General features: G+C 52.5%; 1 protein-coding gene across 2 annotated transcripts in view; it reads left to right on the forward strand.

The window, feature by feature from the left end:
• PLXNA1 (plexin A1) overlaps window positions 1-11,204 on the forward strand; it is a 129,692-nt gene extending 118,488 nt beyond the window's left edge. For both annotated transcript variants that reach the window (XM_074835806.1, XM_074835807.1), the window contains exons 31-32: window positions 2,769-2,919; window positions 6,821-11,204. In XM_074835806.1, coding sequence (XP_074691907.1) covers window positions 2,769-2,919; window positions 6,821-6,916 — 247 coding nt within the window. In that variant the 3' untranslated portion in view covers window positions 6,917-11,204. The remainder of the gene's footprint in view (window positions 1-2,768; window positions 2,920-6,820) is intronic.
• The last annotated feature ends 1,120 nt before the right edge of the window (window positions 11,205-12,324 follow it).

Raw genomic sequence — 12,324 nt, forward strand, 5'->3', positions numbered from 1 at the left:
TCAGCATCTAGACAGGATACAGAATGAACCAAACGAGAGATGTCCAGGCAACAATAAATGTTATATTCTCTAGTTTGCAAACATGGGACTCTGTAGCCTAAATCATCCTTTGGATACTCGCTTGTACACAGTTATTTTTGTTGCACCATTGGCATGTCTGGTGCTTTGCAGGCAGATACAAAGACAAGCTTCTTCCCTTGAGGAAGACAGGGCTTGGATCAGAAGAAAAGGTGCCCCTGAAATATGATGGCTGAGATGAGAGATGAGCTGCATTGTAATAGGAGAAAGTCCTTTGTGGGGGGCTGGAGGGGTCTTTGGAGTGGGCTCCCGTAGGAACATCACAAACTTCATAAGGTGAATTTCTCTGACCTTGCCATCTCTATGACAAAAATATTCAGCTCTGTGTGTGCCTGGAGGAAAAAAGGTATAAAACTGTTCCAGAGTTAAACATTGGTCCAGACATGCCGTGTCCCTGGGGAAGAGGTGGGAGATCTCACCGGTGACAGATGTTCTGCCATCATTTACTGGCGCGGTCCCAGAGGCAGCCGAGCAGGGGGCAGAGCTGCCCTGGGCAGGGTGTGACTCTGTCTCCTACCGTTCCTCTGCCGCGGGGATTTACAGCGTAATCAGCATTTCTGGCTTTTGGCACTGTTATTGTCACAAAGCTTTGCAGAGGCGGGAGGGGAGCGATGCGAGGGCAGCTGAGTGGAACTAGCAGTCTGCTGCCATGGTTCAGGCACCAGCTGAAAAAAAAGGGCATCCTGCCAGTCTGAGGCAGGAGTAACACGGTGAAGGGCTTGGGAGGTGGGGAGCCTGGGGAGACCCAGGGGACTGCTGCCAGGGTCGTGGCTGTGGTGGTGTCCTCTGGAAATGGTAGGTGTGACTGGGGTATGGGTCCGCACAAGCCATGCGCACTTACATTGGAAAATGGTAGTTTCCTGCCATCCTTTGTGTCATGATAAAACCTGGAACCTAGAACTGCTGTGTGTTTGCTGGACATCTTGTTGTGGCAGCCAGAAAAGCTTCCTTCTTCAGCCAGTCTCCCACCTACGTTCATTTCCCACGAGTCCCTCCCCACAGGGGCCTTCACCGACGGGGTTAAAGGGTGGCCAGGAGGATCTCTATCGGTTTTCTTTGCTAATCAGAGCTGGCTGGAACTGAGAGAGTTGGGGATGTTGTCCCTAATGCTCCTCAACACTGGCAGAAGTAATGTCAGCTTTAGGAGACATCACTCTGGGGGGTGATCTCTCCCGCGGCGTAACAGATCTCTTGATGTCTGGTTTAGTCAGAGCTCCTCCCCTCAGGCCGCTGCTCTCTTGGCAGTATCCAGGAAGCCTCTCGCATCACTTTCTGGGTGTGAATGAGCCTCCTTGTAAAAACTGCCCATGTATTTTCTCACTAGCTGAGTTCAGCGCTGTGGGATGGAGTGGATCCTCGTATTCATCTCCTCAAGTGGTCTTGCTGCCATCTGCTCCCATCCAAGTGCTTCAACCATGTTCCATCTCAGCATTCGGCTGATGATGCTAATGATGCTAATCACTCTACCAGAAACTTCACTGAGTGAGGAGTCGTGAAGAGGAAAGCAAACCTGGGAGAGACTGGTGCTCTGTCTTTCCAGGTGGTGGGAGTGGTCAGGGCTCGTTTGCTGTGGGTAGGATTTCTATTTTAATAGAGGCCTGTGGACAGGCTTGGCGTAACCCTCCTGCTGCAGTGGGATGCTGTGGCTTTGATCTGCCTGGGGTTTGATGAATATTGTATTGGATATTCTGTTTTTCCACTACAGTTCTGGGCCATATAAGCTGTGTCTGGGTTTCCCCGTATCTCTTGAGCATATCAGTGAGGCAGCTATGTGATAGGACTGCAAATCTTAAGGTGTCCTAGGAAATGTGAAGTAGTATCCTGCTGGTAGCAACCATCAGAGAAGCACAGGAAGGCAGGAAAGCACCAAGTCACATAGAATCACAGAATCATCTAGGTTGGAAAAGACCTTGAAGATCACCTAGTCCAACCCTTAGCTTAACATTGACAGTTCTCAACTACACCATATCATATAACCATATAAGTTGTTTGACCCAGGCGTGCCCTAAGACATCAGCTACTTCCTCTGCTGCCCAGGATCCTTTGAGTTCACACATGTGTCTGCAGAACCTCAGTTTTCACTGAAAACAAAGGCTCCTCGTAGCCTTTTGGTGAGCGGTAACTTCTGAGCATGGCCAGTGGCAGTCGTAGGCTGTGTTGGATGCCTGTTGCTGAGGAAGGTGTAACCATGCAGGCGGGTGTCACAGCAAGGGCTGGATGTGAACTTGTCTCGTGTTCTCGCACCAAGTTATTTAGTTGAATGCAAAGGGGCATCGCTGGCTTTAGCAACGAGAACGGTAGCAAAGCCTTACGTGTTGCTGCAGGCATGGAGCATTCTGGTGGATGCAGTTTAGTGGCCAAACAAGCCAACGGGATGGGAAGGAGGAAAAGCCTGTGGTTTAGGAGAGGGTGGGAAATCCCTCAGAGCAGAAGCTCCTGGGTTCCCAGCACGCTGGGCTGGGCTGGGCTGGGCGCTGCTCCATCGGGAGCATGTTGCTAATGCTGCTGACTGCTCTGCGGAGCCTCAGAGGCCTCTCGGGGAGCAGCGGCGTTGCAGTGGGTGATGGTGACATGTCACTCTGCTCCTCACCTTGCCTCTCCAGGGGCCGTTCCCAGCAAGCATTATGCTGGGGATCCATCTCCTTCTGTCTGTCCCTATTTCTGACCCGCTCTTCTCTCTCTCCCCACAGATATTATGCAGATATAGCTAAAATGCCAGCGATCAGTGACCAGGACATGAGCGCGTACCTGGCGGAGCAGTCGCGGTTACACCTCAGCCAGTTCAACAGTATGAGTGCACTGCACGAGATCTACTCCTACATCACCAAGTACAAGGATGAGGTAAGATGCAGCCACGGGGAGTCACAGAATCACCCAGGTTGGAAAAGACCTGGAAGCTCCTCCAGTCCAACCATGAACCTCACACTGACCGTTCCCAACTCCACCAGATCCCTCAGCGCTGGGTCAACCCGACTCTTCAACCCCTCCAGGGATGGGGACTCCCCCCCTGCCCTGGGCAGCCCATTCCAACGCCCAACAACCCCTTCTGCAAAGAAATCCTTCCTAAGAGCCAGTCTGACCCTGCCCTGGCGCAGCTTGAGGCCATTCCCTCTTGTCCTGTTGTTTGTTCCTTGGGTCAAGAGACTCATCCCCCTCTCTGCAACTTCCTTTCAAGGAGTCAAGCCTGGGCTGTGAGCTGTGGCTCTTTGCCCACGTTTCTATAGTCCCCCGCCTTTTCCTATAGAAAAAAACACCCCGTGAAATGCAGGATAGCAGTGTAGTCCATGTCTGTGCTTGGGCTGGTGGGGAAGGAAAGGTTTGGGAGGTGTGGAGCCAGGTGCTGGTGTAGGCAGTGCTTCATTCCCTGTATTTTCTGCCGTGAGTAATGTGGGAAACACCTATTTTTCTACACATTTGGCACATGAGCTCCCTGGGACTGCAGAGTTCGTGGCGTTATCTCAGTGTTCTTCCCCCATCTGCCACCACTGACTGGGCGCTGTGACGGTACCAGCGCCCTGTGATGATACAGGCGGTGTCTGGCTCCACTCCCTGGGGGTGCTAGAGGATGTGGTGGCCTCTTCAGTGCTTTGTGAATGTCAGTGACAATGGTTCAAAACCCCTCTGTTGTCATTTCTACAAATTAACTTCGTAAAGCACCGCTCAAACCCACACCCTGCATCTTTTTATTAAAGCAATAAAAATATGTAACTACAGTAAAATATGGATCTATACATATAACATGATAGTACGGGTTTTATTGCCCCAATAAAGGGGATTGACGACTGTATTTGAACGGTGGCTTATTTAGGTGACAGAGTGCCAGAACATCTCCTCGCTCAGAGCGCTGGGAGAGCCGGTCTCGTGCTTCCCAGGGAGAGGAAACGGGGTCCCCATTGTACCCTGCATCTCCCAGTGCCTCTTGGAGGTGTGGATTTAGAGATTCCACAGGCAGGTTGTAGCAGACCTCGGTCTAAGGTCGGCCCTGGGAGCATGGTGGCCACAATCCTTGTAGAGCTAGGTGCTTTGCAGGAGTGAGGAGGAAGAGGAGGGCCTGGCTTGCCTACGGGGATGGGAGGAAACACTGGTGCTTGGGGAGGTGCCGCGGGGTGGTCACCGTGCGGCTGGTGGCCGTGTGCTGATGACCGTGCTGGTGGGACCTCTGTGCCAGTGCCCAAACGACTTGGGGTGACACATCCAGGAGGCCTCCATAGTTCCCTGTGATGAGTTGGCAGTGAAGGGGTTTGGGGGTTTGACAGTTTGTACAACAAACGCCTCTGTGGCTACCACAGGAGTGGAGGAGGAGCAGTCTGGAGGATCTAAATCTGCCGTGGGACAGCCATCATCCCTCAGCCATCATCAAGTTCTTGCTTCCTCCAGGCTAAAAGTCCTCCAAGCCTTAAATAAATCTTCCAAGCCCTGGGTGAGAGCAGGGAGAGGATCATGTGACATTAATGAGCTGCTCTTTAGGGGCACAGGTCCTCTTCTTGCCCACTAACAGCAGCCTGACATCTGTTGAGTGTCTTGCTGTTGCCTGCTCTCCGAGCATCACAAGTGTGTTCGCAGCTCTCAGGAACTTCTTTTATTGTTTGTAATGGGATTAATAAATCACAGCTGTTCCTTTTGTTTGTTTTCATTCATTAAGCACAATTATATGCAGCCCGATTGCACCCTCTTTGATGCAAAATGGGAGAGAATAATTTTTCCTGTTGTTCAGTGCAATAATATGCTGTCATTGGCTGTGAATGAAAATCATAATTAATTTTCATTTGGGTACTTGCATCTTAGTAATCAGTGGTCCTGGCTCCTTCCAGCAGGTGACAAACCTGGGTCTGTCTCTCTGCTCGGCGCAGGTTTCCTTTGGCTGCATTGTTTCTGTAAGGCTGAGATAAAAGAGGAGCAAATAAACGCAGGGGCAGGTTCTGAATCTTTCGACATCTCAGCATCCCAGGATATGCAGCTGCCTCAGCAGAGGAGACGGGCGGGGGGAATAGGCTCCTCTTCCACTTCTCAGACCAGTCTCATTTGGTTCCAGCTCAGCCACCTTTCAGGCACATGGGGTTTTGATTCCTGCGTTGAGTGTTGTGGTTATTTTATTCCGCATGTGGCGCAACGGCTGCGGAGATGGCTGGTGGGGGAGTATCCCCAGTAGCAGGTTTGTGGCAGAACCTATGAGCTCTCACGAGTCCGGCTGCAGCCCAGGGTTGTTCCTGCCAGGGCAGGTAAATCGAACGTGCCTGGCTCTTGCTGGTGGATTTTCCCCTCCTTGAGAACTGACGCCAGTGTTGAGGTGCAGCTTTCCCCTTTCCTTTGGGAAGAGATTCTCTGTCGGGCACCTCTTACTGCCCCAGCAGACAGGGACCCGCTTGGTCTTGTCCCAAAAAGCTCTGGCGGGAAGCCAGAGCCTGTCGGTGGCTGGAGGCTGCTGTGGGGCAGCGTGGAGGGTGCTGCACGGCTGCAGGGTGCTGCACAGCTGGAGGGTGCTGCATGGCTGCAGGGTGCTGCACGGCTGCAGGGTGCTGCACGCCGCGCCTCGCACGCCGCTCCACAACCCACCAGTGCTGCAGCAGCTCTTAATCAAAGGGAGCTGATTCTCCATTAAGAAGTTACCTGTAGGGCTCCTGATGGACTTTGCCTGCCTCCTAGTAAGTCTATTAATTATACAACAGTTTGTTTCCAATTATGCAGCCAATGAAATGGTTAATCAAGTCCCCTTTGACGGATGCCTTGATATTTAATTGCAAAAAATTTGCTCTCTCAACTAGCTCACCCGAGGAGATGAGATTTCTGTCAGGTTTGTTTTTTTAAATCGGCTTTTCTGCTCTGCTGGCACGATGTTAGTGAGATGAGACTCCTGGCTGCTGGGAGGGCAACTGCCCCTTCATTTTACACTTCATTACTCCCTTCTCCCTACTCTGAGCTTTGTCTTACACCCTCCTGATGCTGGCAGTCCTCCCCCAGCCCTGGGGGCATAGCTCATCCAGCCCAGGGCAGGGGATGGTCCCTCCACCCTGCGATCTGTCATCGCCATGGCCAGGACCTTGTTTAGAGAGAGGAGATTTCAAGGGAGGAAAGTCATCCTTGAATGTCTGTGGGTGCCCCTGTTGCACAGGACTGAGGGCTCCCAGCGAGGCTGGCTTTGCTGGTGCATCCATCTGGTGGGATTTTACCACTGGTGGTAGCTGAAACCTCGTGGATTTGGTCTTTTTGTGCTCATGGAACCAGTTCATGGCTTGATCGTGGTCTCTGAAATGCAGCCCCTGTTCCTTAGGACGTTATAGGTTTGTTGGAGTCACGGACGTGGTGGAAAGGTGTTGTCTTGGTTTTGTTTTCTCATCCAAAAGAAAAAAAAAAAGGCAAAAAGAAAGACTTCAGAAGTTCACATCTCAAATGTGGTACTCGGAGAGCCTTGAAGGACAGCTGTGTGTTCACCCTCCATTTGACGATGGCTGTTTTCTTCATTTCCCCATGTGCAAGTTGGCTTCTCGTTAGTATCAGCAGGTCCCTGGTGGTCCCAGGAGGCTCTGTCTGTGGGGTGGTGGCACTCGGAGCGGTGTCCCTCACCTCGGGCCTCCTTTGGCTCTTCCCTGGCCCCGTTAGGGACAGGAGTGAACACGCGCTGCTGCCCGTGGGGCCACATCCCCTGATGCCGTCGATGAGCCAGCCTGGCCGTGGGTAACAAGGAGCTGCTTTGGGTAGAAGAGCATCTCCTCATCCTCTCTTCTCCTCCCCTCTTTCCCCCCAGATTTTAGCTGCGTTGGAGAAGGACGAGCAGGCCCGGAGGCAGCGGCTGAGGAGTAAGCTGGAGCAGGCGATCGACACAATGGCCTTAAGCAGCTGAGAAGGCGGCGGCGCGGTGCCAGCACCCCGGGCAGCGGAGGCGGCAGGAGGGAGAGGGCCGGCCAGCGGCCGCCGCGGGCAGAAGAAGACTTTGGGGCTGGGGCCGGCCGGACCCGCGGGAGCCGCCGCGCCTCCGCACACTTCCCACGAACGAACACGGAAACCTCGCGCTTTAGCGGAAAAAAAAAACAAACCCAAATCCCGACGACAGCAGCAACATCGATAAAACCCCCTGACACACACACAGACACACAGAGACACAGACACACACAAACCCCCCCAATCCAACCGGGATGCGGCAGTGACCTTGCAGAGGGGCGATGCCGGGTGGAGGAGAAGGGGGTCGCCTGCCCCACGGACCCGCTGGGCATCCCGTGCCCACAAGGAAGGAGGGTCGGGACCGCGGGGCTTTCTAGGACGGCGTTTGGATGTTGTTGTTACTTTGGTGGAGGGGGGGGTGGGTGGGCTCCTATTTTTACTGTACTTGACTTGCTCTCCCCTCCTTCCCCCCAGCTGGCCTCTCCTTCTCCTCCTCCTCTCTCTTTTTTCTGTCTCTTCCCCCTTCTCTCTCTCTCTCTCTGGCCTTCTGCCACTAGTGTTAACTGCTATATTTGCACAATTTACATGAGACAAAACAAAATTTTTAATTTAAAGGAAAAAAATTATAACAAAAAATGGGAGGGGAAAAAATATTCTGAATTTTTGCAACAAACTAACAAAATGGTTTTAAAAAATACGCTAAAGGACTGATGCTGGGGAGATTTGGGGGTGGGGGCAGTAGGGGTGGGCAGGAAAGGGAGAAATCCCTGAGCTTTGATATTTCTAAAATATGTCCTGTGCCATGTTTTATTTGAATGTTGTTTAGTGCGGAAAAAAAAAAAATCTAAAAAAAAAAAAAGGTGGGAGTTATGTTAGCTGAATAGATGCTCTTATTTAAATGCTGCTGGAGTGGTTCTGGAGGTCACGATCAGAGAGGAAGGATGATCCCAAGGTTGGTTTTTCTTTTCCTGGGGGATCGCTGAGGGATGGTCGGTGTTTTGTTGAGCTCGTCCTCGTTTTCCCAGTCTGGTGGCCGAGGGAGGTCTGGGCAGTGCTGCCCACCCCTGCCTGTCCCGGGACGATGCGGGGCGGAGGACGGGTGTGGGGGCTTGGGGGCCGTCGGGAGGGTTTGTGAAGAGCCAGCATGGGTGGTTTTTTGACAGATCCCCTGTCGCTGGAGCAGCCTTAACAAAGCCCCTTTATATTTTTTATTTTCCCCCACCATCATCTTTTTGTGCTGATGCAGGGGAAGGGACCAGATCCCCGGGGAAAGGGGGGGCAGCTTTTCTGTGTCTCCTGACCGGGATCCCCCCCAGCAAATCCCCCTGGGTGCCCAGGGACCGGCCTGTCGCCTGCTCCTCCGCCTGGGAAGCCCAAACATGTGCAGGACTTTCCACCCAAGATTGACCTTTCTTTCTCTGTCTTTTCCTTCTTTCTCCCCCTTTCTCCCCTTGCTGTCACCCCGTCTCCCCTCCACCGCCTCTGCCCTGCCAGGAGGTTCGCTGGAAACCCCAGGTCTCTCCCTTGGCCGCCCGCTTCGAAATGTCAGATCCTTGCGGGTTTGTGCTTTCCAGAGATGAAAAGGTGCCGAGTGCTGCCCCAAATGGCAGCAGGTGACCAAAAGCTTCCAAAAAAATGAGCAAAACCCTTTCCTTTTCTGTACCGAGAGCTCCCGTCGCTGCCCGGGCCGTGGCAGACAGGGCCAAACTCTGCCAGGAGCGGGTGGCTGTTGAAATCCAAGTGGAAAGAAGCCCAGCTGATTTCTGTCCGTTCCCTTAAATTGCAAGTTAAGGGGGGGAGAGGGAGAAATAATGAAGTTTTTAATTAAAAAAAAAAAATAATAAAAGTGTGTATATATATATATGTGGTTACAATCTAATTCTCGTGCCCCAGTGGGGTGCTGTATAGTTACTGAAGGAGAATCGAACCAATATAAATATGAAATGAATTTACACAGCCAGTTAAAACAAAACAAACAACTACACAAAAAAAAAGAAAAGGATACCAAATGGTCTGGAAGAAATTTCCAAGCCTTTCTCACCATGCAGAACAATCGTTTGAAGCCTGCACATCTCTCATTATGTTGTAATTTTGTTTGGTTTTGTTTTGTTTTAATAAGGAGGGAAAGGAGAAGATGCTGATTTAAAAAAAAAAACAACAAACCAACAACAAAAAAACCAACCACAACAGCAAAACTATGTTTGAAAAAGAAGTAATAATTGTTTCCCAAACCTACGAACCCCGAGCTGTCGCTGGATTTCTGAGAGCTGTGGGCTGTTGCATGACTGTGCTAGATTTTAGTCTGAGTTGATCTTTTTAAGAAACAGAAGAAAAAAAAAAAAACCCGTAAAACAAAAAAACTGCAAGTGTTGAATATTAGAGGTTTGTTTAGACCTGTTATCTTTTTTTATTTGAAATTAATTTGTCACTTTCTTGTCCAAAAGAAAAAAAAAAAAAGGCAAAAAGAAAGACTTCAGAAGTTCACATCTCAAATGTGGTACTCGGAGAGCCTTAAAGGACAGCTGTGTGCCTGCCTGCCCCACGCTGGGGCCACCGCTGGCTGCCAGCAGCTCCCTGGGTGCTCCGGTGGGACAAAATCCTCCCAGGAGGGTCTCTCGGGGTGTCCTTTGCTGCCGCGGGGCGGAGGGGTGCCTGCGGCTGCCTTTGGTGCAAGGTTGGCCCAGAGTTGCTTCCTGGCAGCGCTCTTGGCTGGCGGCGTTGGTGGAGGTCCTGGAAATCGCCGGCCGTGCGTTGGTGCTCGTTGCGATCTGGTGGAAGGGGGGCGGTGGCTTTGATGTGTCCTTCCAGAAGTGGCGTGGGTCCTGCCTGTCGCAGTGGTAAGAGCGTCTTGGGGAGCTTTGGTTGCTGTCGAGGAAGCCAAGCGTGTAGTTTTTGTGGTGATTGAGAGGGGACGGTGGGACCCTCCCCGTTGCTGGTTGCAGGGGATGGAGATGTGTTTCTAAGAGCAGCTCCCTGAAAATTTCCTCCTTGACCAATGAGGACTGGAAGCATCGTTAAGAGCGGAGGGTTTATTAGCCTGTCGCTTCCCCAGCAGCAATGCTGTGGGTGCTCCCTTGGCCAGGCTGAAGGGACAGAAGAGTTTTCTTGACCGTGGTGGGCTTGGATCGGATTTTGGCAGCAGAGAGGTTCCGGGGGGGTCATGCCGGCCAGGCTGGTGGTGCTGTGGTGTGGCTGCTCTGGGCTCCCCTTGTGCTGAGGCTCTTCCCAGAGCCATGGTGTAGATCTGGGGATGGGTTCCCGTTGGCTTCCTCCTGGGGAGCTTTGGGCTGCCTGTGGTTTGCTCCACCAAAGGATCCCCCCCAGCAGCTTCCCACCCCTCTGGGGTCCCTTTGCTGCCTCTAACAGGGTGGGTGGCGGTCGGCGAGCTGGGCATTGCGATGCTGCCCGCAGCCTCCAGTGCTTCTTGGTGCTACCTTTGCCTTTCGCGTGATGCCCAGCGTCCTTAATCGTGTCAGGCAACCTGGCCTTCCTTACCCTCGCCTAGCAGGGGGCAGAGCCGGGCTGGCTGTCCTATCTAATCCTGCCTAGGAATGGGGAAAGGTGGGGAGAGGCTGGGAAGCATTCACAGGACTCCTCTTACTGGTGGTATCGCCTATGCCCCAAAATGGGGTGAGATGGAGAAGCCTCCCATGCCCTGAGCCTGTGTTTTGGGGAGCTCCCCCTCTGCCCGCTGCCACTGGAGGCATCTGGACCCTGCGGGCTGATCCCCGACTGCTGCAGCGAGCACGTCCCTCCCTGTCCCTCTGCTCACATTGCCTTTTTCTCTTCAGTTTGGGGTGAAAAAAAAAAAAAAGTGCAATCCAGTCTGGAAGTGTCCCCCTTTGGCAGGAGCCCTGTGCCACCCCCGGGTCTGGCCCCAGCCTGGGGACAGGGAGCAGGGGGACGGGTGGCGGGACCCACCTCCCCCCCCCAAGCCCGGGCTTACCTGCTCCCGACCAAAGCGCACAACGAGCTGTCCTTTAAGAAAGAGGGGGGGAACTTAATGTGGACCCAGCGAAAGGCAGAGAATTTTAATAGTTTTAGAAAATTAAATGGGGAAAAAAAAAATAAATCCAGAGTCCTGATTACTTTTCTGTGATTGTTTCAGACTTGAAGCAACAGGCCAGCACGGCTGGTCAAATGCCCTTTGATCGTGTAAATATCCTGCTATTTCCTATTTTAATGTTCTTCAGATTTAGTACTTGTAAATAAACACACGCATCAAGGAGAGATTAAACATTTTTGCTAAAGCCGGTGTCTCGCCTGTGTTTTGAGGGCGATGCAGGCGGGTGGAGTGGGTGGCCTTGGGGAAGGTCCATTCCCAGGAGCTGTGGCAGAATCCATGGCCGTGCCAGGGTGACACGATGCAAAATGGCATCGGGATGGGCCAGCATCACCGGGGTGCGTGTGTGGGTGTGGGCACCCCACGCTGTGCCTGTTCAGCAGCTCTGGGGACTCCTCCAGGCACTCACAGTGGGGTTTGGGCAGTCGATGTATGTGGAGTGGGAGGGGGCTCCTGCATTAGCCACTTTCCTGGGTGGCTTATATTAAATTGTTTTAAACCATTTGATTTCACTCGTCGCCTTTCAAAGCACTCAAGAGCTGCTGAGCAGGTCCAGAGGAGCTGAATCTACGCTGCAAGCAGGAAAAGGTAAATAAATACCTGCCCGGCTGCACTGCCACTCGCTGGGGTCAAAAGAAGCCGACCAGGGCTGGGACAGCTTCGCTTCTGCCTCTTCACCCTGGTCCTTCCTCCGGCAGGGACATGCTGGGGTGGCAGCACAAGTGCTTGGGGCTGGCGGGGAGCAGGTCCGTGGTGCTGGGGTGACGCCACAGTCACGTCTCCGTAGGCTCCGCACGCTGTAGGGCGTCCTCTTTCCCAGCTCCTCGTCTTTGGGCTTTGCGAAGCTGCTGTGGCACCCCGTGGCTTCGGGAACCTCCAAACTGCTTTAGAGGGTGTGCAGGATCCTGAAGCACGGCAGGCTGTGGCAGATGTGGGGGGACATTCTCGGGCACCAGGAGGTGAGTTTGGGGAGTGCATCCCTGGGGTGGGAGGTCGGGGCTGGGGCTCTGCCCAGCACTCAGACCAAAATCACACAAATTAACCTGTTTTAGTTTTTTTCTTCTTTCCTTAGCATCTGCCCTTTCTGGGGCCAATCTCCTGAGGGTTTGGGCTGGCAGGGCTGGTTGTGTACGATGAATCCTAAATGCAACTTTCTCTGCGTTTAGTATATGTATAAACTGGATGTTTCTTCTGTTTTCTCCTGCAGTTTTCTGACTCTCCAGTGAGAAGAACATCAGCAACAAGTATTAAACATCCACTATTTCAGCCGTAGTGCCATGAAAACATAGATTGATTTGATCTTTTTT

Source organism: Strix aluco, chromosome 11 (genome assembly GCF_031877795.1).
Source record: "Strix aluco isolate bStrAlu1 chromosome 11, bStrAlu1.hap1, whole genome shotgun sequence".
Taxonomy (NCBI): domain Eukaryota; kingdom Metazoa; phylum Chordata; class Aves; order Strigiformes; family Strigidae; genus Strix; species Strix aluco.